General features: G+C 46.5%; 1 protein-coding gene across 1 annotated transcript; it reads right to left on the minus strand.

Annotated features, from left to right (window-relative positions):
- Window positions 1–20,686: 20,686 nt before the first annotated feature.
- On the minus strand, window positions 20,687–26,834 carry LOC149435431 (vacuolar protein sorting-associated protein 35-like). Its single transcript, XM_089662665.1, has 2 exons — window positions 26,687–26,834; window positions 20,687–22,093 (listed from the first exon to the last, which is right to left on the minus strand). The coding sequence occupies exons 1-2, from the start codon at window positions 26,807–26,809 to the stop codon at window positions 21,914–21,916; spliced, it is 303 nt and encodes a 100-aa protein (XP_089518791.1). The 5' UTR covers window positions 26,810–26,834; the 3' UTR covers window positions 20,687–21,913.
- Window positions 26,835–27,181: the final 347 nt, after the last annotated feature.

The following is a 27,181-nucleotide window of genomic DNA, read 5'->3' on the forward strand; positions in this document are numbered from 1 at the left end:
GCCAGTGGGAAGGAGAGGAGGGAAGCCGGAAGCACTGCAGGGGTGGGGGCACACAGGGGGGCCTAGGCAACAGGGAGAAAACGTATGGTGCACAGGGAGGGTGATGGGTGCAGCGGGGGAGGGGGCAATTACTGGAACCGATCCCCTGTATGGCTCTCTCTGCAGCAGCTTAAAGCCAGTGGGAAGTGGGAAGGAGAGGAGGGAAGCCAGCAGCACTGGGGCACAATTCCTCCTACTGACACCAATGATGGGGCACTATTCCTCCCACTGACACCAATGATGGGGCACAATTCCTCCCACTGACACCAATGATGGGACACTACTCCTCCCACTGACACCAATGATGGGGCACTACTCCTCCCACTGACACCGATGATGGGGCACTATTCCTCCCACTGACACCAATGATGGGGCACTATTCCTTCCACTGAAACCAATGATAGCGAACTATTCCTCCCACTGATACCAATGATGGGGCACTATTCCTCCCACTGACACCAATGATGGGGCGCTATTCCTCCCACTGACACCAATGATGGGACACTATTCCTCCCACTGACACCGATGATGGGGCACTATTCCTAACACTGATACCAATGATGGGGCACTACTCCTCCCACTGACACCGATGATGGGGCACTATTCCTCCCACTGACACCAATGATGGGGCACTATTCCTTCCACTGAAACCAATGATAGGGAACTATTCCTCCCACTGGCACCAATGATGGGGCACTAGTCCTCCCACTGACACCAATGATGGTGCACTATTCCTCCCACTGATACCAATGATGGGGCACTACTCCTCCCTCTGGCACCAATGATGGGACACTATTCCTCCCACTGACACCAATGATGGGGCACTATTCCTCCCACTGGCACCAATGATGGGACACTATTCCTCCCACTGACACCAGTGATGGGGCACTATTCCTCCCACTGACACCAATGATGGGGCACTATTCCTCCCACTGATACCAATGATGGGGCACTATTCCTCCCCCTGGCACCAATGATGGGGCACTATTCCTCCCCCTGGCACCAATGATGGGGCACTATTCCTCCCACTGGCACCAATGATGGGACACTATTCCTCCCACTGACACCAATGATGGGGCACTATTCCTCCCACTGGCACCAATGATGGGACACTATTCCTCCCACTGACACCAGTGATGGGACACTATTCCTCCCACTGGCACCAATGATGGGGCACTATTCCTTCCATTGACACCAATGATGGGACACTATTCCTCCCACTGACACCAATGATGGGGCACTATTCCTCCCACTGATACCAATGATGGGGCACTATTCCTCCCACTGATACCAATGATGGGGCACTATTCCTCCCCCTGGCACCAATGATGGGGCACTATTCCTCCCCCTGGCACCAATGATGGGGCATTATTCCTCCCCCTGGCACCAATGATGGGGCATTATTCCTCCCACTGACACCAATGATGGGGCACTATTCCTCCCACTGATACCAATGATGGGGCACTATTCCTCCCACTGATACCAATGATGGAGCACTATTCCTCCCCCTGGCACCAATGATGGGGCACTATTCCTCCCACACCAAGGGAGGCGAAGCGCAGAGGTCAGATTTCAATGGCGGACATGAACACCCCCCACACACGCACAGATCTCAGAATTGATGTGGACATTTTTTTTCTACAATAATTCCGTGGCGTTGGTCATTGGCGTTTGGCGGTTTTGCACAAATTGCGGAGGAACTGAAATGCAGCACAACATACTAAGGTAAACGCTTTATGTTTGCAGGTTGATTGGGCTGTCAGAGAGTGGGAGCTCAGTAATTGCTGACGGTAATTATCATCCTTCCCGGAGGCTGCCTGTGACAGAGCGTTATCAAAGATGGCCGCAAAATTCATCGGAGGTGAGGAGCCATTGCTTCTTCTGAGGGGGGCGACCGATTAAATGACGTCATCGCTTCTCAGGGATTGTTTTCAGCAGGAACGCAGGGGAACTCAGTTCCGGCACCTCCAGCACTGAATGTATGTAATGGCAATGGGTGTGCTGGAGGATCGATTGATGCTGGCTGCTGGAGGATCGATTGATGCTGGCTGCTGGGGGATCTATTGATGCTGGCTGCTGGGGGATCTATTGATGCTGGCTGCTGGGGAATCTATTGACGCTGGCTGCTGGGGAATCTATTGATGCTGGCTGCTGGGGGATCTATTGTCACTGGTGGTGATCTGTATTTGTGTGATTTTCTATTGTTGCTGGAGGGGAATATTTTGTTTCTGGGTTGTCTTGGGATCTACTGTTGAGGGAGAGGTTGCTGGCTGCTGGGAGATATGTTGGTGCTGCTGGGGGTCTAATGATGATGGTGTAAATCCAGGGGCGGACTGACCATTTGAGCACTCAGGCACTGCCTGAGGGCCCGGGGTCAGTAGGGGGCCCCATGAAATGCCCCTGGTACCTTTCATAGGCTTTTTTGGGTGTGGTTTGAGTGTGGGCGAGGACACAGGGGCCCCATGATCCCTTATTGCCCGGGGGCCCCATAAGTTGCCAGTCCGCTAGCCAAACGAATTGCCTATACAAGATGTACTGAATTGTACACCGATCCAGGCACACACAAGGGGTGGGCAGGAGGGGCGCAATGGTTTACTGTAGGGATCCCCCATCCCCACCTTCTGTTACAAGGCTGGCAGGAGTGACAGCGGCAGTAAATGTGACTGCTGGGCCTAAGATCCCCTAAGCTTGCATATCATGGAAGGGGAAGGGGGGGGAAGTTTGGCATCTTTGCCCTGGGCATTGGCTGACCTTGTCCTGGCACTGCATCGATCAGCCATAACTTAATGACCACCCTCCTAATATTGAGCAGGTCCCCTTCTGCTGACACAACAGCCCTGGCCCACCCAGACATGGACCAGACCTAGACCTCTGAAGGTATGCTGTGGTATCTGGTACCAAGCCATCAATAGCAGGTCCTGTAAGTAGCGAGGTGGGGCCTCCATGGATCAAACTTGTTTTTCCAATACACCCCACAGCTGCTCGATTGAATTGAGATCTGGAGAATTTGGAGGCCAGGTCAACACTCGCGTTCCTCAAACCATTCTTGAATTCATCAGACCAGGTCACCTTCTTCCATTGCTCCATGGTCCAGTTCTGATGCTCATGTGCCCATTGTAAGCACTTTTGGCTGTGGACATTGGATTAGCATGGGCACCCTGACCGGTGTGTGGCAAACTGCTCTGTATGTTCGAACACCTTTCTATCGGAACCAGCATTAACCTTTTCAGCAATTTGATCCATTTGAGCTGGAGAATTTGAAGGCCAATTCAACACCTCTAACTCGCCGTTGTGTTCCTTAAACCATGCTTGAACCTTTTTTTGCGGTGTGGCAGGGCGAATTATCATGCTGAAAGAGGCCACTGCCATCAGAGAATACCATTTCCATGAAGGGGTGTACTTGGTCACCAATAAAGTTTAGGTAGGTGGTGTCAAAGTATCATCCACATGAATGGCAGGACCCAAGGTGTCCCAACAGAACATTGCCCAAAGCATCACACTGCCTACGCCAGATCGCCTTTTTCCCCATACTGCATCCTGGCACCATCTCTTCCCCAGGTAAGCAAATCACATACAACCGGCCATCCTTACAATGTAAAAGAAAATCTATTTCATCAGACCAGGCCACCTTCTTCCATTGCTCCGTGGTCCAGTTCTGATGCTCACCTGCCCTTTGTAGGTGCTTTTGGCTGTGGACAATGGACGGCATGGGAACCCTGACCAGTCTGCGGCTTCCCAGCCCCATACACCACAAACTGCAATGCCCATTTTTTTCTGCTTTCAACAGATCAACTTCAGGGACTCAGGAAACCCAAGCAGAGGGCGCCACCATCTAAGTGTAGAATTTATGGCTGGACCCTCCGCTTGGTTTAGTAAAGTCTGGAGGATCTACCCAAACCCTGTCTAAGGGGAGTGGCAGCCATCTTATGAGTGATTGTTGATTAATATTAGACTTTCTAGGAGTCGGTCCCCACCATAGACACCATAGTCAGGGACAATATATTCACTTGCTGCCTAATATATCCCACCATTTATACATCTATGTATACGTATAAATACACGAGGGCTCTCTATTATATATAAAGTGCGGAATCTTTTTGAAGACCCTTTGTGTATATACACGGCTCGAAAAAATGAAAGGAACACTTTGAAAACCCATCAGATGTCAATGGGGAAGAATCTCCTGCTGGATCTCTATACTGACATGGACGGGATAATGTGTGAGGAATGTAAGGATGGCCCATCGTTTGATGGAAATGATCGACCTACAGAGGACTGAATTCAAAGACAACCCGAAAATCAAAGGGAAAAAATGATGTAGCAGGTGAATCCATTTTGTTGAAATGTCATTGCAGCAACTCAGAATGGTCCTCAGTAGGTTGTGTGGCCCCCACATGCTTGTATGCATGGCTGACAACATCAGGGGAGGCTCCTAATGAGACCACGGATGGTGTCCTGGGGGATTTCCTCCCAGATCTGGACCAGGGCATTACTGAGCTCCTGGACAGTCTGAGGTGCAACCTGGCGGCGTCGGATGGACCGAAACATGACATCCCAGAGGTTTTCTATTGGATTTAGGTCAGGCGAGCGTGGGGGCCATTCAATGGTATCAATTCCTTCACTGCCTGCATACTCTCCCCACGTGAGGCCGGGCATTGTCGTGTACCAGGAGGAACCCAGGACCCACTGCACCAGTGTAGGGTCTGACAACGGGTCCAAGGATTTCATCCCGATACCTAATGGCAGTCAGGGTGCCATTGTCTAGCCCAGGGGTGGGCAAACATTTTGACTTGAGGGCCGCAATGGGTTCATATATTGGACCCGGGGGCCGGACCAAGAGTAGATGAATGATGTGTATGTGTCATCCATAGTAAGTATAGTAATATTCCCCCATAGTAAGCATAGTAATTAATCCCCCATATAGTAATTCATCCCCCCTATAGTAATTCATTCCCCATATTAATTCATCCCTCATATAGTAATTAATCCCCCATATAGTAATTCATCCCCCATATTAATTCATCTCTCATATAGTATTTCATCCCCCACAGTACTATTCCCCCCCCCAAGTAGTAAGCCAAGTCCCCCCTGTGTCAATTCACTTACCTTTGCTCCGCGCATTCCTCTCGCCATGTTCCCGCGCCGTTCCGGTCTTCAGGGCGGACTGTGAGAGGAGCCTAGCTCCCCTCACGTTCGTCACGCTGCCCCGCCTACACACATCCTGACAGCCAATGTATCACGCTCCGCGGGCCGGATTAAAAGGTCTGCCGGGCCGTAGTTTGCCCATTGCTGGTCTAGCCTGTAGAGGTCTGTGTGTCCCTATGGATATGCCTCCCCAGACCATCACTGACCCACCACCAAAATCGTTCTGCTGCCTGTAACATGGTTCAGCATGACTTTCTCCACGCCTTCTCCAGACCCTTTCACATCTGTCACATGTGCTCAGGGTGAACCTGCTCTCACCTGTGAAAAGCACAAGGTGCAAGTGGTGGACCTGACACTTCTGGTATTCAATGGCAAATGCCAATCCAGCTCTATGGTGCCGGGCAGTGAGCACAGGGCCCACTAGAGGACGTCGGGCCCTCAGGCCACCCTCATGAAGTCTGTTTCTGATTGTTTGGTCAGAGACATTCACACCAGTGGCCTGTTGGAGGTCATTTTGTAGGGCTCATCCTGTTCCTCCTTGAACAAAGGAGCAGATACTAGTCCTGGTGATGGGTTAAGGACCTTCTACGGCCCTGTCCAGCTCTTCTAGAGGAAATGCCTGTCTCCTAGAATCTCCTCCATGCTCTTGTCTCCTGGAATCTCCTCCATGCTCTTGTCTCCTGGAATCTCCTCCATGCTCTTGCGACTGTGCTGGGAGACACAGCAAACCTTCTGGTAATGGTACGTATTGATGTGCCATCCTGGAGGAGTTGGACTGCCTGTGCAACCTCTGTAGGGTCCAGGTATGGCCTCATGCTACCAGTAGTGACACTGACCCTAGCCAAATGCAAAACTAGTAAAAAACAGTCAGGAAAGATGAGTAGGGAAAAAATGTCAGTGGCCTCCACCTGTAAAACCATTTCTGTTTTGGGGGTGGTCTCATTGTTGCCCATCTAGTGCACCTGTTGTTAATTTCATTAACACCAAAGCAGCTGAAACTGATGAACAACCCCCTCTGCTACTTACCTGACCAGATCAATAACCCAGGAGTGTCATTGACTTGATGCCAGACTCTGATTACAAAGTGTTCCTTTAATTTGTTTTGAGCGGTGTATAAATATATATATAGTGTGATATGTAGCTGGAAAGCCGACAATCCGCAGACAAACCGCGACCTCCGGCAGCACAGATCTGCTTCCCGCTGGATGATAAACTGTTGCATGTTCATCTCTCCCCCATTCATGACACGGGTTGCAGAGCTGCGTAGAGCGCGTTGTCAGGGTGTAATCTGCCTCCTATTTTCAGGCTCAATGTCTCATACACAAGAGAAATCAAGACGTGAACCCGCCGCCTGGAAATGACACTAAATTGCGCAGCTTAAATTAGCACCAAAATTGTCAACTCTGATCAGAAAATAACAAAATGAGAGAAGGGTGAGAGGAGTCCTGCGGAGGAGCGCTGACAACCGGGATCCGACAACAAATACCTATACCAGTCTTACATCTGACGTTTAATCGGCTTTCCCTGGTTGAACCTTTTCCCCCTCATCACCGTGTTTAATGACATTTTTGAATAAAACCTTTCCCTTTTCCTTACATGCCTTCTTTTAGATTCAGTGACATCATTATTGGGTCTCTGCTCTTCTCTATGCAATGCAGGCAGATCGTGGCTTGTGGGTAGGGCAGGCAGGGTGCTGTACATAGCTTCCTGAAAACATCCCTGCATCTTTCCTCAGTACTCCTCCTGTTCTCTAGAGCCCTTAGCCCTGATGCAAGCAGTGGGCTGGCTCTTGATGGATGGGTGACCATCTGGCGTAGTGGGTGTTCCTAGGCAGGTAAATGTGATGCTGGTGCGGTGCAGAATTTGCAGCGTTTTCTGTGTGAATTCTGCACAGCATTAGAATCGCACCCCATTCATACGAACCGCTGCGGGTGTGTATGATAACAACACCCCGAAATCAGTCCACAAAACGTGGTGCGATGCGCAGAATCAGATCGCATAGGTGTGAATACCCATGCGATCCGATTCTAGTGCGGACTCAAAAAAGGGTCCTGCGTGTTTTTGGTGCAGATGCGGTGGAATTGGAGTCATACAAAATGTACGGCTGTAATCACACCGCACACAAATCGCACGCGATTGGCACAGGAATGCGGTGCGGTTCCAGTGTGAATCGCATGCGATGTACCGCACCGCATTAGTGTGAACCTAGCATGCAATCAAAATGCAAATCAATTAAATGATTGCTTTCTGTCATTTCTGATACATTGTATCTCCAAGCAATCTCATATTTGATACATTGTTATATATTTGAATTGGTACTTCGATCAATCACGGATCAATAAGTGAACGACCCCTTTAGGTCATCCAGCTGCTATCACTGGTAATGGGTGGAACACTCTATAAATACGTTCACACCAGGGGCAGACTGACCATTTGGAAACTCGGGCACTGACCGAGGGCCTGGGGTCAGTAGGGGGCCCCATGAGATGCCCCTGGTACCTTTTTCATAGGCTTTTTTGAGTTTAGGCAAGGACACAGGGGCCCCATGATCCCCTGTTGCCCGGGGGCCCCATAAGTTGTCAGTCCACCCCTGGCTCACACTAATCAGCAGGCAGCCCAAGCCCGTAAAGTGACACATGATATTAAAAAAAAACAAAAAAAACAAAGAACAAAACTCATGTAAAAATGCGAAGAGAAATACAAAAACGGATAAAAAGCAAATGCGGGGAAAAAACTCAAAATGCGGCAAAAATGCAGGTGTAAAAATGCAAGGTGAAATGCATAAACAAATCAAAAGCAAATGCGATACAAAAAATAACGCAAAATGCGACAATAACACACTGTGAAATGCAAAGACGAATCAAAAGCATGTGTGGTTAAAAAAAAAAGCAAAGCGTGTCAAAAATGCGAAGTGAAATGGAAAAACAGATAAGCAAATGTGGGGAAAAAATGCAAAACGCGGCAAAAACTCATGTAAAAATGAGAAATTAAAAAAAATGGATAAAAAAGAAATGCGGGGTAAAAAAACCTCTAAGACTGTAAAAAAAGTAACTTGAAATGCAGAAACGGATAAGCAAATGCGGGGAAAAACGCAAAATGCGGCAAAAACTCGTGTAAAAATGCGACGTGAAATGTAAAAATGGATAAAAAACAAATGTGATACATTGCATCTCCAAGCAATCTCATATTTGATACATTGTTATATATTTGAATTGGTACTTCGATCGATCACGGATCAATAAGTGAACGACCCCTTTAGGTCATACAGCTGCCATCACTGGTAATGGGTGGAGCGCTTTATAAAACCGTTCACACTAATCCGCAGAGAGCCGAAGCCCGTAAAGTGACACACGACATTAAAAAAAAAAACCTCACATGTAAAAATGCAAAGTGAAATGCAAAAATGGATAAAAAGCAAATTCAGGGAAAAAAAACTCAAAATGCGGCAAAAACGCACGTGTAAAAATGCGAAGTGAAATGCATAAACAAATCAAAGCAAATGCAATAAAAAAAACAAAGCAAAATGCAACAATAACACACTGTGAAATGCAAAGACGAATCAAAAGCATGTGTGGTTTAAAAAAAAAAGCAAAACGTGTCAAAAATGCGAAGTGAAATTCAAAAACTGATAAAAAGCAAATGGGGGGAAAAAAACGCTAAGCGTGTCAAAAACGCAAAGCGAAATGCAAAAACGGATAAGCAAATGCGGGGAAAAAAAAAAAACGCAAAATGCGGAAAAAACTCTTGTAAAAATGCGAAGTGAAATGTAAAAAATGGATAAAAAGCAAATGCGGGAAAAAAAACCGCTAAGCGTGTCAAAAACATAAAGTGAAATGCAAAAACCGATAAGCAAAGGGGGGAAAAAAAAAAACACAAAACGTGGCAAAAACTCACATGTAAAAATGCGAAGTGAAATGCAAAAACGCATAAAAAACAAATGCGGGGAAACAAAACGCAAAACGCGTCAAAAACTTGTGTAAAAATGCGAAGTGAAATGTAAAAAATGGATAAAAAGCAAATGCGGGAAAAAAAAACGCTAAGCGTGTCAAAAACATAAAGTGAAATGCAAAAACCGATAAGCAAAGGGGGGAAAAAAAAAACACAAAACGCGGCAAAAACTCACATGTAAAAATGCGAAGTGAAATGCAAAAACGCATAAAAAACAAATGCGGGGAAACAAAACGCAAAACGCGTCAAAAACTTGTGTAAAAATGCGAAGTGAAATGTAAAAAATGGATAAAAAGCAAATGCGGGAAAAAAAAACGCTAAGCGTGTCAAAAACATAAAGTGAAATGCAAAAACCGATAAGCAAAGGGGGGAAAAAAAAAACACAAAACGCGGCAAAAACTCACATGTAAAAATGCGAAGTGAAATGCAAAAACGCATAAAAAACAAATGCGGGGAAACAAAACGCAAAACGCGTCAAAAACTTGTGTAAAAATGCGAAGTGAAATGTAAAAATGGATAAACAAATGTGATACATTGTATCTCCAAACAATCTCATATTTGATACATTGTTATATATTTGAATTGGTACTTTGATCGATCACGGATCAATAAGTGAACGACCCCTTTAGGTCATCCAGCCGCTATCACTGGTAATGGGTGGAGCGCTCTATAAATCCGTTCACACTAATCCGCAGAGAGCCGAAGCCCGTAAAGTGACACACGATATTAAAAAAAAAAAAAAAAGACATTCCACTCCGCGCTGCATCTCACATCCTGAGCCCGGCGACAACGCAAATTACTGTTTACCTCTCAGCGGCAGAGACAAAACTCCTGATTAAGTCGTTCGTATACGTACTCCAGGCTGCCGTGTTTCCACGGAAACGCACATCACACATTTGCTTTAATTTTGGCGTTTGCGGATATCAGAGGAATGTGTAAGGCCTGGTTCACACCACTGCGATTTTTCGTGCTTTTTTGCAGAAACGCACTGCAGTCCATCGAAGATGGCTTCCTATGGGACACGTTCACATGAAATGCAAAAACGAATCAAATGCCGTTAAAAAAAACGCAAAATGCGACAAAAGCACAAAGTAAAATGCAAAAACGGATCAAAAGCATATGTGGTAAAAAAAAAAAATAAAACCGCAAAGTGCTCGCGCACTGACATAGGCATCAATCCACCAGTACGTAGCTGGGCCTGCACGGGCCGCCCTCTGCAGTACATAGCTGAAGGCGGTCAGACTTCGGCTTGGCTGATTCCTGAGCTCCATACATTTGTGTGATTTAGATTTGCCGCAAGTTCTCCTTTAGCTTTCCCTGAGCTGCTTTTGTGAAACATCCGTATTGAACCCGCGTCCTCCAAATGTCGATGACAACAGGAGATGAAACAAGAGCCGCACAAGTTCTCAGCTCATGACTAATGTACGGTATAAATTGCTTATCACAGATCAGCCTCGGCTTTGCATCTCACCGGCTGTGCCGAGTACAGAGAACAATAGCATGGAGGGTGCTCAGCGCTCACACTGACACATACAATCTCATCTGACAATGCGGAGAAATGCTCGCCGAGTTATTGGCTGCGCCTGGAAATCACAACTGCTGGAACATTTGTCAGGTTGGTAATAAGGTAATCTTCACAAAAGATTCCTCAGAGTTCTGTGAATGGAGGAGGCGCTGGTGGAGGAGGAGAAGACGGATCTCAGGTACAGGTGTGCTGCATCCCGGCCAATCACAAGCAGAATGGTTTTTTGGGGTTTTTTGGTAGTTTGCATTTTGGTGGAATGTTCTTAAGCTAAAATATTATCCTGAAGACATTCCGCCAGAAGAAAAATCAGCATAAACCAGCGGTCTCCAAACTGCGGCCCTTTGCTTGCCTTTATCTGGCCTTAAGGCATCGTTCCTGCCACTGACACCAATGATGGGGCACTATCCCTCCCACCGACACCAATGATGGGGCACTATCCCTCCCACCGACACCAATGATGGGGCACTATCCCTCCCACCGACACCAATGATGGGACACTATCCCTCCCACCGATACCAATGATGGGGCACTATTCCTCCCACCGACACCAATGATGGGGCACTATTCCTCCCACCGACACCAATGACGGGGCACTATTCCTCCCACCGACACCAATGACGGGACACTATCCCTCCCACCGATACCAATGACGGGGCACTATTCCTCCCACCGACACCAATGACGGGGCACTATCCCTCCCACTGACACCAATGACAGAGCACTATCCCTCCCACTGACACCAATGACGGGGCACTATCCCTCCCACTGACACCAATGACGGAGCACTATCCCTCTCACTGACACCAATGACGGAGCACTATCCCTCTCACTGACACCAATGACGGGGCACTATCCCTCTCACTGACACCAATGACGGGGCACTATTCCTCCCACTGACACCAATGACGGGGCACTATTCCTCCCACTGACACCAATGACGGGGCACTATCCCTCCCACTGACACCAATGACGGGGCACTATCCCTCCCACTGACACCAATGACGGGGCACTATCCCTCCCACTGACACCAATGACGGGGCACTATCCCTCCCACTGACACCAATGACGGGGCACTATCCCTCCCACTGACACCAATGACGGGGCACTATCCCTCCCACTGACACCAATGACGGGGCACTATCCCTCCCACTGACACCAATGACGGGGCACTATCCCTCCCACTGACACCAATGACGGGGCACTATCCCTCCCACTGACACCAATGACGGGACACTATCCCTCCCACTGACACCAATGACGGGACACTATCCCTCCCACTGACACCAATGACGGGGCACTATCCCTCCCACTGACACCAATGACGGGGCACTATCCCTCCCACTGACACCAATGACGGGACACTATCCCTCCCACTGACACCAATGACGGGGCACTATCCCTCCCACTGACACCAATGACGGGGCACTATCCCTCCCACTGACACCAATGACGGGGCACTATCCCTCCCACTGACACCAATGACGGGGCACTATCCCTCCCACTGACACCAATGACGGGGCACTATTCCTCTCACTGATACCAATGACGGAGCACTATTCCTCTCACTGACACCAATGACGGAGCACTATTCCTCCCACTGACACCAAGGACGGGGCACTATTCCTCCCACTGACACCAATGGCGGGGCACTATTCCTCCCACTGACACCAATGACGGGGCACTATCCCTCCCACTGACACCAATGACGGGGCACTATCCCTCCCACTGACACCAATGACGGGGCACTATCCCTCCCACTGACACCAATGACGGGGCACTATTCCTCCCACTGACACCAATGATGGGGCACTATCCCTCCCACTGACACCAATGATGGGACACTATTCCTCCCACTGACACCAATGATGGGACACTATTCCTCCCACTGACACCAATGATGGGGCACTATTCCTCCCACCGACACCAATGATGGGGCACTATTCCTCCCACCGACACCAATGATGGGGCACTATTCCTCCCACCGACACCAATGATGGAGCACTATTCCTCCCACCGACACCAATGATGGAGCACTATTCCTCCCACCGACACCAATGATGGAGCACTATTCCTCCCACCGATACCAATGATGGAGCACTATTCCTCCCACCGACACCAATGATGGAGCACTATTCCTCCCACCGATACCAATGATGGAGCACTATTCCTCCCACCGATACCAATGATGGAGCACTATTCCTCTCACCGACACCAATGATGGAGCACTATTCCTCTCACCGACACCAATGATGGAGCACTATTCCTCTCACTGACACCAATGATGGGGCACTATTCCTCCCACTGATACCAATGATGGGGCACTATTCCTCCCACTGACACCAATGATGGTTCATCATTAATAAACGAAGTCACACTTCACATTTTAAAACCAACTGGTCTTTGGAGACATCGGCATGCGGTTACATCCATATAGCAGTAAGATGCACAATAAGCATATAGGAGCAACGCATTTCACTGCATTTGCACCTTTGAGTGTGGCGTTGCATGACCGCGCAATTGTCAGTCAGTATAACACAGCGACATAACGCACAAAATGGTCTGGTCAGGAAGGTGGGTGGAAATCCTCCAGAGGGCGAGGGGTTAAAAGTCTCATTTTAAAGGATGCCGTTTATACTCGCCTAGAGTTTACCATCGACTTCCTATTTCCATTGGATCCGCCTGACAGCCAGGGAGATGAGCATTTCCAGAGGTCGGCGATGGCCGGCTCCTTATTTTTTTTTTTCCTCCTTTAAATCTCCAAAGCCTGTGAATCGGATCTCCCAGCAATAAACAGCAAGATGAAATGAGACGCAGGGCGGTCTTCCAATTTCCTTCGGCTGACCTCAGGTCGGCCCCGGCGTACGGCGGCGTTAAATCCAATATTTTATTACTCCTCTTTTGAAGTAACAAAGATGAAAACAAATTGATTGAGCGTGTCATAATACGGCAGAATTTTTTTTTTCTCTGTTCCGAAAAAAAAAAAAAATGACCTGAAGGAGAGCGTGAAAATGTCAGATATTTCCTCGGTGCTGCCAGCGCCCCCCCCCTTCCCACGTCTGATGAAGAGATTACATATAGAAGTGGCTTCTTATCGCTCTTCATATGAGCCGGCGCTCCGCCCAACGACTGCGCAATACTTGGAGATTGTTATGATGTTAAAAAAAATTTAAAAAAAAAATAGTAACTTAGATCTCAGCAAACTTTGAAGATTTTCAAAGCAATTTAGACATCAGGGCGGTAAAAAATTGGCACAGAGCGGACGTCGCAGGATAGTAATTAAGCCCGGTACGGTATATCGCATGTGATTGGCACAGGAGCTGCACCGCATTCCTGGGCCAATCACATGCGATCTGTGTGCGGTGTGATCGGAGTCGTACATTTTGAATGGCTCTAATCGCAACGCACCAAAAAGGTGCAGGACCCTTTTTTTTTGGGTCCACACTAGAATCGAATCGCATGGGTGTGAATACCTATCCGATTCTAGTGCGGACCCCAAAAAAAAGGGTCCTGTACCTTTTTGGTGCAGTGCGATCCGATTCTGCATATTGGAACGCTTTTGGGGTGTTGTTAACATACACACCCGCATCGCTTCGCATGAGCAGGGTGCGATTGTGATGCGGAAGTCGCCCAGAAAACGCTCTTAGCAGTGTGAACCCGAGCTGAAAGTGGAAGATCAATACAAATTATACTTTAGGATCCTGCCTTGAACTTCAAAAACGAAAAACAACAAAAATAATCTTTTGATACAATTAAAAAAAACAAAAAAAAAAAAAAAACGCAGAGGCGATCAAATACCACCCAAAAAGAAAGCTCAATTCGTGGGAAACTCTAAATTTATGATGAAATTTGATTTTTTACATTTTTTTTTACTGGACATGTTTAATAGCAAAAAGTAAAAAATATTGTTTTTTCTCAAAATTGTCGATCTTTTTTTTTTTTTTTTTTTAATAGTGCAAAAAATAAAACCGCACAAGTGAGCAAATGCCACCGAAAGAAAGCTCAATTCGTGGCAAAGATGTAAATTTCATTTGGGTGCAATGTTGCATGACCGCGCAATTGTCAGTTAAAGTAACGCAGCGCCCCGGTCACACGGCTCAGACATTGAAATCATGCCGTTTCCAGTGAAGTCACATGATTTCAAAGTCGGATGTTATTCCCACTCAAGGTGCGACTTTTGCAAAACATCTTCGGCTCGCCAGACACAGATGTCTATGCAAGCCGCACCTGCAGTAGCGCAGGCACTGCTTTGGAAATCGGTGCGACTCCGACCAAGTTGGCATCGCACCGATAGGACCGCTTTAATTGTGGACGATGGGGTGCAACTTGCCATGCGATTTGAAACTTGCATTGCATGGCAAGTCGCAACCAGTATGACTGTGCACTTAACCTGGAGCTGCCCCTGGCAGTACTTCTTTTCGACCACTGGATGTCACCAGTCTTCCAGTTCAATGACTGCCAGGATTATTCAATGCCTCCTTCCATCAGCAAGGGCATTGAAGGTGAAACGTGGCTGGGTCTTCCAACATGACAATGATCCCAAACATACCACCCGGGCAATGAAGGAGTGGCTTCGTAAGAAGCATTTCAAGGTCCTGGAGTGGCCTAGCCAGTCTCCAGATCTCAACCCCATAGAAAACCTTTGGAGTTAGTCGAAAGTCTGTGTTGCCCAGCGACAGCCCCAAAACATCACTGCTCTAGAGGAGATCTGCATGGAGGATGGGCCAACATACCAGCAACAGTGTGTGCCAACCTTGTGAAGACTTCCAGGAAACGTCTGACCTCTGTCATTGCCAACAAAGGATCTATAACAAAGTATTGACATGAACTTTTCATATTCACCAAATACTTATTTTCCACCATAATTTGCAAATAAATTCTTTCCAGATCAGCCAATGTGATTGTCTGGATTTGTTTTCTCATTTTGTCTCTCATAGTTGAGGTCTCCCTATGATGCCAATTACAGGCCTCTCTCATCTTTGTAAGTGGGAGAACTTGCACAATTGGTGGTGACTAAATACTTTTTTGCCCCACTGTATATGGATATGTAAAAAAGTTAATAAAAATAATAAATTTAAAAAAATTAGCAATGGGGCCACATTCATGCAGCTGAAGTTCTTTTTGTTATTTTACGGTTTCTGTTTCTGTATGTGTTGTTTATATGGATATGTAAAAAAGTTAATAAAAATAATAATAATAATTAATAAATAAATTAGCAATGGGGCCACATTCATGCAGCTGAAGTTTTTTTTTGTTATTTTTACGGTTTCTGTTTTTGTATGTGTTATATGCATATGTAAAAAAGGTAATAAAAATAATAATAAAAAAAAATAAATTAGCAATGGGGCCGCTTTCGTGCAGCCAATGCGCCTACATGGGCCACTTACATGTACCACGGGGAGGTTGCAGGTGCAAAAACAAAAAGGCTTCAGTTGCGCAGTACAGGTGCTAGTCCTGTATGGAAAAAGGCCTAAAATGTGCATTTTGACACGTGCAAAAAAAAAGGCAAAAACAGATCTGGCAGCAAAGGAGTTAACACTAACAGACAGCTTTCAAGTTGACAAAAAAGAAAAAAAAAAAAAAAAGGAAACAAAAAAAAAACAAAAAACACAGGAAATCATACCATACTTAACTGTTAATAATCATTTTTATTATACCACGGGTGCAAATCATCAGATGAATAGATGTGCAGAACGCATTTCAACCTAAATGTACAATTCTGGTTATACATACACTATAGAGATCACAGACTTCGCCTCGTAGACTATGTGGGACAGATGAAAGAGCTCTGTGCACTGTGGTGGCCCTCACTGAACACCACAGAAGAAAAAAAAAAAAAAAAAATGTAAATGTGAAATCTTTAAAAGTCTCTCTGCATGCTCCTGATCAAGCTGGAAAGGATGATGAGAGGCCGAACACACAGCCACTCACCAGATTTAAAAAAAAAAAAAAAAAAAAAAAAAAGTGGGGTGGGAGGAGAGGACCGCTGAAGCTCACAAACAGCAATCTACACAACTGTTCGACAACTGTCTGGGGAAGAAAAAAAAAAAAAAAGAATAAAGCAGGCCGTACATGGGTCGGATTCCGAACGATTTTTCAATAGAAAAACGTTCGTTCTGTAATCCGATGGTGCCACCAATGATTTAAAAAAATTGGTCGTTTCTCATGAATTTTCCATCATGCCCGATAAACGAAATGGGGAAGAACCACGAAAAATCAGCCGGTGCCATTGCCCCACTAACAGAGCAAAAAAAAAAATCAGTCGACTGTTCTTAGGACCGATTTTCAAACGAAAAATCATTCAGAAAATCGACCCATGCACGGCCGGCCTAAATCTTGCTGACCCACAACAGCCAATCGGATTCTTCAGTATTTTTTTTTATTATCCTTCATATTTCCAAACCAGCACAGGGAAAATTTTCAGTCTAAATCGGATTTTTTTTTTTTTTTGCTATGGTCATCACAGCTGAAGTTCTGAAGACCCCGCTCTGATAGGATGACCGCTTTGTACTGACACTGGAGCTGTTCGGGGGGGCTTAGTATTTCGGTCCTTGTGGGCCGTGGATGGGGCCCTTACCCAGCATGCACCTGACCTTGCCATGGCAAGTGTGGCTCCTAAATTATATTTGACGACTTAAAACTCCATGTAGCCATTCTGAGGGAGCAGGAAAAGCCTGGATTGGCAACACTTGCAACGGCTTGTGAGGCCTCAATGTCATGATATGTTACACCCATATTCAGGGTTAGAAACCACGGGGCCCCATACAAACCAACTTGACAGAGCCCCCAACTCCCCCACCCCCCCCCCCCACCAAAAAAAAACCCCAGTTTACTAGGCTTCAGTTATGAATAAACACAGTGAATGATTGGTACTGATCATTCTTTGTGTTCATTCAGGAAAGGAAGGGGCTGGTAAATGTGACATATTTACCGCACCCTTCCCCCACTCTCCATCCTATTATGTGTTTGCAGCTGTCGGAGGGAAGGAGAGGAGGGAATCCAGCAGCACTGCGGGGGCACATGAGGGGTGGAGCCTGGGCAGCAGGGGGAAACATGGATCACAGGGAGGGTGATAGGTGTTGGTGGGAAAGGAGTGGAGGGTAATTACAGGAACCGATCCCCTGTATGGTTCTGCTCTGCAGCAGCTGAAAGCCAGTGGGAGGGAGAGAAGAAGCCAGCTTTCAGCTGCTGCAGAGAGAGCCACTCCGGGGATTGGTTCCAGTAATTCCCCTCCCCCTGCCAATCACCCTCCCTGCCTACATCTGATTCACCCAGCTGCCTGGGGCCCCGTACAGGAGGACTGGTGGTACCCCCTTATCTCTGGCCCTGTTCAGGGTGTAACGTGATGAAAGCACTGGCCCGTTTTGACAACTAGCAGGGGATTCCCCCGCCCCAGCTGTCGCATTTTTAAAACTGTGGCCGTGTGAGGCTCCGCCCACCCAGCTGCGTCACTCCTCTTAATGAGAAACTACAAGTCCCAACAACCTTAGCAGCAGTCGGCTCATGAACTACCAGCACTTTGGTAGCTCATTGACTCTTCCTGTCAGTATATCTGCCGGCCTGTACATCCCGTACTGACAAGCACCTATACGGACAGGTCTGCAGGGGACCTGCATGGCACCAATGATCTGCTGATTGCTGATGCAATGCTTTACAGGTGCCTAGATCAAAAAATAAATGCACATTTTTTTTTTACCTGCAAAAAAATGTGCATTTATTATTTTATTTTGTACCAAAAGGTAAACTTATGCTTTAGGCTTGGTGCAATATCTATCTATATATTTATTTATTGTGTTTGATGCTGTATCCAGTGCTTTTTTCAGTTTGTTTTGCATTTTTCTACACATGTTCTTGATGCGTTTTTACCGCGTTTTGCTCAGCTTTTTTTTTTTTTTTTGTTGAAGTGGAATTTTTTTTGTTGCTGGGCAGAATAGAAATACAAAACAAGAGAAAAACGCACTACCGTGCATTTCATCAGCTTATCCACTGAACTCTACTGTTGAAAAAAAAATGCTGTTTTTTTTGCCTTTAAAAAAAAAAAAAATAAAGTCCCTGACTCTTTCCAAAAACGCAGCAGCTCAAAAAAGCCTAGATGTGAACATGTTCCGTAGGAAACCATGGTGAATGGACTGTAGTGTGTTTCTGCAAAAAGCACTAAAAAAAACGCATTGGTGTGAACGGAGCCTTACCCCTGGTTCACATGTATGGGGCCGTGTGGGCTGCATTTGCGCGGGCAAAAGAGCCCATTCATTTGAATGGACTCCCGTGCCAGGCAAGGAAAGAAGTCCCTGCACTTCTTCTGAAAACGCAGCCGAGGTTCCCAGTACAGTTGCGTTTCCCAGTGCGGACGGCATGCCATTAGAACTAATGGCACCAGCCCGAGGGTCCGCATTCTTCTGTGCGGCTGCACAGATTTTCATGCGGATCCACAATGGCATCACCCGCACAGATTTGGACCAGGGCTGAAACTGCTAAACATGCAGCTGAACGACGTCTGTGCAGATTGTCTTGACACTTAACTCCGGGCAAACCGCTAAACACATGGATGTATTACATATACAGGAGCAGTTTTATCTGCCAAAGGACTTGCACTTCTGTTCATCCAGTCCTGAGATTTACACAGTACTGCCTGGCAGGAGACATGATTGTTCCCTAATGATGTTACTTAAACACTTACAGGTCTTGTTCCTCTACCGGTCACAGGCTGCAGACAGGTAAGTTCATGTCTCTCACTCTGCTTTCTCCTTCCACAACCATGTTCCTCATTTGCATATAAGAACTGCAGGACCACTGACTGGGGCCTAGTTCTAATTCACAGCATTGCTCAGCTCAGAGCTACAACAGGGGCGAGAAAGAGCATGTGCGGCTTTTACTAAAGTTGGATATTGCCCTTGCTATAGGCGTAGGCCATTTACGTACCTCCCAAAGCCTGGCCAAAATACTCCCAGAGATGGCATCACCCCTCCTGCCTTGTTGCTAGGATGTTGCTAAGCTGTTACTGCCCATCCCCATCATTACAGGAGCAAGCGCTCAAACCCCCCACACACATGTGGTCAGCTATCTGCTCTTTTTCAGCATCCCTGAGCTCAGAGCTACTGCAACAAGGGCGAGAGAGTGCATGGGAATGGGGGGGGTAAAATCAGTTAAGAGTGTCTTAGCAACGTCCTAGCAACAAGGCAAGACAGGGTGATGCTATCACCTGAAATGTTCATTAGCATATGAGCACTGCCTGATGCCTACTTCTAATCCTTCCTCTCCCCGTCCTGCTGTACAAGGCTGCGGGAGGCTGATATCATGCCAATTTCAGGTACTTGCATTTAAAAAAATGACATTCAATGATGTGTTAATGAACACAGAGCTGCTTTCACTTGTGTCTTTATATAGATCAGCCAAATGAGTTCTCACGCAGCAAGCTGGCTGGTGGCAGAGAAGTGTGATACAAGCGCTGGAATCCTGAGCATGGTAACAGTGGAATCCTTTTCTTCGATGGAACGTGGCGGGGTTGTAGAAATCACAAGCCTGGATAAACAGAATACAATTTTTTTGGTAGATAAAACTTCACAAAGATATCGTTGAGCTGCGTGTATAAGGGTTCATGTACACTGCAGCTGATAAATCATGGCCTAATCGCCTGCTAATACCGCCCCCCCAACTGCAAATGTGAGCAAGTCTTAGGGCTCATGTACACTGCAACTAATAAATCATGGCCTAATCGCCTGCTAATACCGCCCCCCCAACTGCCCATGTGAGCAAGTCTTAGGGCTCATGTACACTGCAGCTGATAAATCATGGCCTACTCGCCTGCTAATACCACCCCCCCAAGTGCCCATGTGAGCAAGTCTTAGCAGGCGAGTAGGCCATGATTTATCAGCTGCAGTGTACATGAGCCCTAAGACTTGCTCACATGGGCACTTGGGGGGGTGGTATTAGCAGGCGAGTAGGCCATGATTTATCAGCTGCAGTGTACATGAGCCCTAAGACTTGCTCACATGGGCAGTTGGGGGGGCGGTATTAGCAAGCGATTAGGCCATGATTTATCAGCTGCAGCGTACATGAGCCCTAATACCGCCCCCCCAACTGCAAATGTGAGCAAGTCTTAGGGCTCATGTACACTGCAACTAATAAATCATGGCCGAATTGCCTGCTAATACCGCCCCCCCAAGTGCCCATGTGAGCAAGTCTTAGGGCTCATGTACACTGCAACTAATAAATCATGGCCTAATTGCCTGCTAATACCGCCCCCCCAAGTGCCCATGTGAGCAAGTCTTAGGGCTCATGTACACTGCAACTAATAAACTGACGTTTAGGAGCTTTTCTGCGTTTTTTTTCAGAAGCCCCTTAACTCCCCTAATGGTTTCCTATGTGTCCATGTACACAGTCATTTACAGTAGTTCACAGGCAGTTGAGTTTACAGTTGTTTTTTTGAACGCACCAAACTTGCGGTCAGGAGTTGATACGCTTGTAAACGCGGTTAACCGCCTTTAGAAGCGTTTGCGTTTAAAAGCGTTTTTTTAACTGTTCCATATCCATATTCATTCCCCGATCAACACTGACTGAATGCCTCCTGCAGCACTCTTGTGTTCTCTCGTTGAGGAACCTTACCTGCGCTGTCAGGAGATCGCATGAAAAAAAAAAAAAATCAGAGGCTAGTTATACTAAAGTCAATCGATGGATCGAATTCAGTACAACCAGCCTACCCTTGGATGGATCGAATCGATCCATCTATGGCCGGCTTTAGCCCCTTCTGGGTAAAACCCATCAAAGTGAGAAGGATCTGAGCAGACCCTCTGTGATCTTGTCTGGAACAATAACATATTACTGTATGCTGATGCCACTGAAGTGCTGCCTGTTCACCTAACAATCATTTTAGGTCAGCGGATCTTTAGATATGGTACCCTTTTGGTCACTGAAGGATAATGTACAATTCTGCCCCCTTGTCCTGAGCTAGTACTCACCATAAGCAAGAGGTGTGAAAATGGTTAAGGAGCTTTGCATGGTAACAGAACACCCCCAGTGCAGTACAAACCGATAGATCAGGATCTACAGAATCAAACCAATAAAAGCTGTTCTATGCACGTCCGTTCTGACACAGCTCGAGTAACATTTCAAAGTGCTCAGAACGATTTGGGAATCGATGGCTCGCATACTTGGCATTTCTGAAGGCACAATCTATGGACGAGGAGAGTTTAAAAAAAAAATAAAAGTCAATAAACAGAGCGGATGAACTGGAGAGAGTGGAACGGGAGGACAGGATGTAGTTTAAAGGACAAGACCCTCGTAAACAGGTCCTTCTGATTCCGGGGACTCTTTCCGTAGACGCAAGTGCTCCAGGGTGTTGTGAAAGTGTTTGTTGATCTGTTCTGTCTCTTCGCAGGACTCCAGGTTTGGGAGGTCTTCTCTAATCTTCTGGATAAGCTGGTTCAGGACCTGGATGGTGACCTGTGAAGGAGAATTTACAGAGTTAGGACAATGCAGTTAAAAAAAAAAAAAAAAAGAAGCAAATTCGATTTGCACCAAAATGAAAATTCTGGACCGCACCGAAAATTAATCATGCACTTGGCTGAAAACCATAAAAAAAAAAAATTATTTATATATATATATATATATATATATATATATATATATATATATATATATATATATATTCTCCTAGATTGCAAGATCTAACAAGCCGGGCCCTCTGTTTCCTCTTGTACCAAATTGTATTGTAACTGTAACGTCTGCCATTTTGTAAAGCGCTGCGCACACTGTTGGCGCTATATAAATCCTGTATAAAATAATAATTGCATTATATTCAACTTAATATCACAAACTTAAATGAATATAAATTTAAAAAATACAATCCAGTAATGTAAAATAACTTTTTGAAAGACACACAAAAAATGGACAGAAAATAAAATGAATCGTATATAATAAATATACTTACCTGCTCTGTGCAATAGTTTGCACAGAGCAGCCCCAATCCTCTTCTTTTCAGGTCCCCCGCTAGTGTTCCTGACTCCTTCCCTGTGACCAGTTCCCCCAATAGCAAGCCGCTCACTATGGGGGTACTGGTGTGTGCTCGCTCCTGAGCCCAGTTCTATGTGTCACTAAGACACATAGAACCCTGGGCTCTGCCTGTCCCCGGCTCTCTCCTCATTGGCTCACTGGCTGTGATTGAGGCCAATGGCTCCCACTGTTGTCTCAGCCAATGAGGAGAGGGAGTCCCAGGACAGCCGAGGCTCCCATGCACATTGCTGGATTGAGAGCAGGATCAGGTATGTATTGGGGGGCTGAGGGGGGAAGCAGCACACAGAGGGGTTATTTTACCTTGGTGCAAAGACTGCACCTTCAGCCTTTACAATCACTTTAAATCCTCTAAATACCAGTTACGAGTGAGAAGAATGGAGACAAGCCAATCTCGACGAGCAATTTTTTTCAGGTCAATGGTTGACAAAACTGGCATAGCTGGGTGTACATCTGAATGACAAAATGACGTAAAATATAGCAAAAAACATGCATGATATTAATTGATGCCCCGAAAGGAGAGTCAGACTTACAATCCAGAGAAGAAGCTGCAGGAGACCCTACAAGACACTTCCAAGCATCAGCTACACAAACAAGTCTTGGTGCCCACTTGTAACAGCTCAATAAATGCTTTACTCCAACAAAATATTTCAAGGCCACTTGCATTGTGATGGAAAAAAAGGCAAAGGCTAAAAACACTTTAAAAAAATCCATCTGACCAGCAGTCATTATCTGAGCATCACAGAAGCTTTTTCAAGGTGTTCGGATTTAGCCTTTGCAATTTTGCTTCAGTAAAGAAAATCATATGTTGCAAGTGTCCTTGAGATCTTTTTATGGAATATATCAATGGCAAATAGGAACCTGTCCACTTACTACCGTGTTCCTGAGTAGCTGAAAGCCATTGTGCCGACATGTGACAAGGGAATAGCTTTGAGCTGCACACAGAAGGTCTCTCACCTTATTGCAAACAATGCATTTAGGTAAAAACCTTCTGTGTTTACAACCACTTTAAAGGAGGAGAAGAATGGCTGAAGATTTGTGTCTATACTTCTCTCATGGGTCACAGGAGTACAATGACTTCGGTCCTCCTGTGACCCAGAGTCACCTGAAAGCGGGCTATTCCTCTCCAGGCTTAGAAGGCATCTCAATGTTGTTGTCAGGATCCAACCAGCTGGCTCTGCTTTTCAGCGTACGACAAAGAGCCTGAGCCAACTGCTACAGCCCCCTCCCCAGCCCGACGCTCCGGTGAGCGATGGAGGAGCAGAGCGAAGAGCGGCAACTGACAGTCACTGCTCTCCTCCCGGAGCAGATCGATAACAGACATGTGATCACTCAGTTCTTGGTTTTAGAGCCGAGGCAAGACATGCACCCTCCCTCCCAATAAAAAAAAAAAAAAAAAAAGGAAGTATAAACACTCTCTAGCAATACATACCAAACAGAGCATGTGCAGACTTGCCACTGCTGCTCTAACTATGGCAGATGGATTGGGAACAGTAGAAGGGGAGGATTAGAGAAGACAGGCTCAAACAACCTTTTTAAACAATGTGGAGGATTAATTCCTTAGGTTCCAGCCCGATTAGCCCCCTCACCAGCCCGACGCTCCAGTAAGCAATGGAGGAGCAGAGCGAAGACTGACAATCACTGCTCTCCTCTCGGAGCAGATCGATAACAGACATGTGATCACTCAGTTCTTGGTTTTAGAGCCGAGGCAAGACATGCACCCTCCCTCCCAATAAAAAAAAAAAAAAAAAAAAAAGGAAGTATAAACACGCTCTAGCAATACATACCAAACAGAGCATGTGCAGACTTGCCACTGCTGCTCTAACTATGGCAGATGGATTGGGAACAGTAGAAGGGGAGGATTAGAGAAGGCAGGCTCAAACAACCTTTTTAAACAATGTGGAGGATTAATTCCTTAGGTTCCAGCCCGATTAGCCCCCTCACCAGCCCGACGCTCCAGTAAGCAATGGAGGAGCAGAGCGAAGACTGACAATCACTGCTCTCCTCTCGGAGCAGATGGATAACAGACATGTGATCACTCAGTTCTTGGTTTTAGAGACCAGGTAAGAAAGCTTAGCCCCTTAGGTTCCAGCCCGATTAGCCCCCTCCCCAGCCTGACGCTCCAGTGAGCGATGGAGGGGCAGAGCGAAGAGCGGCAACTGACAGCCACTGCTCTCCTCTCGGAGCAGATCTATAAAGAGACGTGATCACTCAGTTCTTGGTTTTAGAGCCGAGGTAAGAAGGCTGCGGCATCACACAGATACTACAGCATGAAGGTGAGTATGTAGGTTTATTTTTTGTAAATACCATACTTCTCCATTAAGTGACATGGGAACCCAAGGAACAGTGTACTTTGATGTAAATGCTATGTTAATCAAAGCAAAGTAAAAAAATGTCCTATTTTTGGCCAGCACACATTAGGCAAAATTGCCCTGTTTTTGCATTTTTGCACTGGGCAATCTGGCCAAATGTCACTGGTGTGAAAGATCCCTTAAAGTGTAACTAAACCCAGGACTCTGCATTCACTATATCTGGTCTCCCCGGACCCCGCATTCGCTATATCCGCTCTCCCTGGGCCCTGCATTCACTATATTCAGTCTCCCTGGACCCGGAATTCACTATATCCAGTCTCCCTGGACCCGGAATTCACTATATCCAGTCTCCCTGGACCCTGCATTCACTATATCTGGTCTCCCCGGACCCTGCATTCACTATATCTGGTCTCCCCGGACCCTGCATTCCCTATATCCGCTCTCCCCGGACCCCGCATTCGCTATATCCACTCTCCCCGGACCCCGCATTCACTATATCTAGTCTCCCCGGACCCTGCATTCACTATATTCATTCTCCCCAGACCCTGCATTCACTGTATCCGGTCTCCCCGGACCCTGCATTCACTATATTCATTCTCCCCGGACCCTGCATTCACTGTATCCGGTCTCCCCGGACCCTGCATTCACTATATTCATTCTCCCCGGACCCTGCATTCACTATATCTGGTCTCCCCGGACCCTGCATTCACTATATCTGGTCTCCCCGGACCCTGCATTCACTATATCTGGTCTCCATGGACCCTGCATTCACTATATCCGCTCTCCCCGGACCCTGCATTCACTATATCCGGTCTCCCCGGACCCTGCATTCACTATATCCGGTCTCCCCGGACCCTGCACTCACTATATCCGGTCTCCCCGGACCCTGCATTCACTATATCCGCTCTCCCCGGACCCTGCATTCACTATATCTGGTCTCCCCAGACCCTGCATTCACTATATCCGGTCTCCCCGGACCCTGCATTCACTATATTCATTCTCCCCGGACCCTGCATTCACTATATCCGCTCTCCCCGTACCCCGCATTCACTATATCCGCTCTCCCCGGACCCCGCATTCACTACATCTGGTCTCCCACAGTTCACAGAAGATGGAAGTGCAATTATTTTAGTAAATATAAACCACTAAATACCTTTACTCATTAGCAGTATATAGCAGTCTTGTGACTTCAATCAGTGTCCAGCCTAGCACTGGTTAATCATGTAGGAGGTGTTTTCACTCTCCTCTTACTGTCCTATGAGGCTGTCTTACCCCTGACCCTCTGACTGGACCTGTGTTGATCACAAGCACCCTCCCATAAAATGGATGGATGGATTGGGAACAGTAGAAGAAGGGGAGGATTAGAGAAGACAGGCTCAAACAGCCTTTTTACACAATGCAGAGGATTAACCCCTTAGGTTCCACAGTGAGTATAACAAGCATGCTTTACTGCATCTACAGACTGATTGTTCTGTTGTGAGTTTAGTAACACTTTAAATTACACCAACCAGGTCATGAGAATTTACAAAGTTCAGCGCTGTACAATAAAATATATAAAATAAATATAATATATTCAGCCCTCGAACAGAGCTGAAAGCTGACTTACAACATTATATTTAAACCCAGAGCTAGTGTATACAACTGCTTCGTCCCCCCCCCCCCCCAAAAAAAAGAACGAGGGAGTAAAAGTGAAGTGATGAGAACACGGACATACCGCATCATTTTCCTTCTCGTAGAAGTAGATGTATTTGTTGAGGATTTCTATGAAGAGCTGTACTTGAAGGGAAGGGTCCATGCACTGATTAGCAATCTTCAGAGCCTTCTTCAGACACTCCATAACGCGTTTGCCACTGTGAATCTACAATACAGCAAATCAGACAGGCGGTGAGTGGGAGGGGACACCGTGGAAAAGTTCCTCCGTTTTCTCACAATGATCAAAACTTCCATCACTCAAGACTCAATGAAACAGTAGTAAAGTGTAGCTACAGCCAAATAAATGTCCATTACCTTATCCAGAGCACATCAATATATTTCATTTGCCATGGTTGCTTCTCTGTGTTTAAATAATCATTTAATGTATGTAGCCTTTTATCTTCCTTTTTTAGGGTGGCTACACTTGCCCTACATGGTTTCAGTGTAGATCTAATGTAGCCACCCTCTTAGTGTGTTCCTATTGTGAAATACAATGGTAGGTACTGATGCAGCCAGA

Source organism: Staurois parvus, unplaced genomic scaffold, assembly GCF_062004578.1.
Source record: "Staurois parvus isolate SC_StPar_1 unplaced genomic scaffold, SC_StPar_1.0 ptg001515l, whole genome shotgun sequence".
Lineage (NCBI taxonomy): Eukaryota > Metazoa > Chordata > Amphibia > Anura > Ranidae > Staurois > Staurois parvus.

Coding starts and splice junctions, on each gene's coding strand:
- LOC149435431 (XM_089662665.1), bottom strand. CDS start 26,809: ATGGAGTGTCTGAAGAAGGCTCTGAAGATTGCTAATCAGTGCATGGAC. Junction 22,094..26,686: donor ACGAGAAGGAAAATGATGCG/GTATGTCCGTGT, acceptor TCTCCTTCACAG/GTCACCATCCAGGTCCTGAA.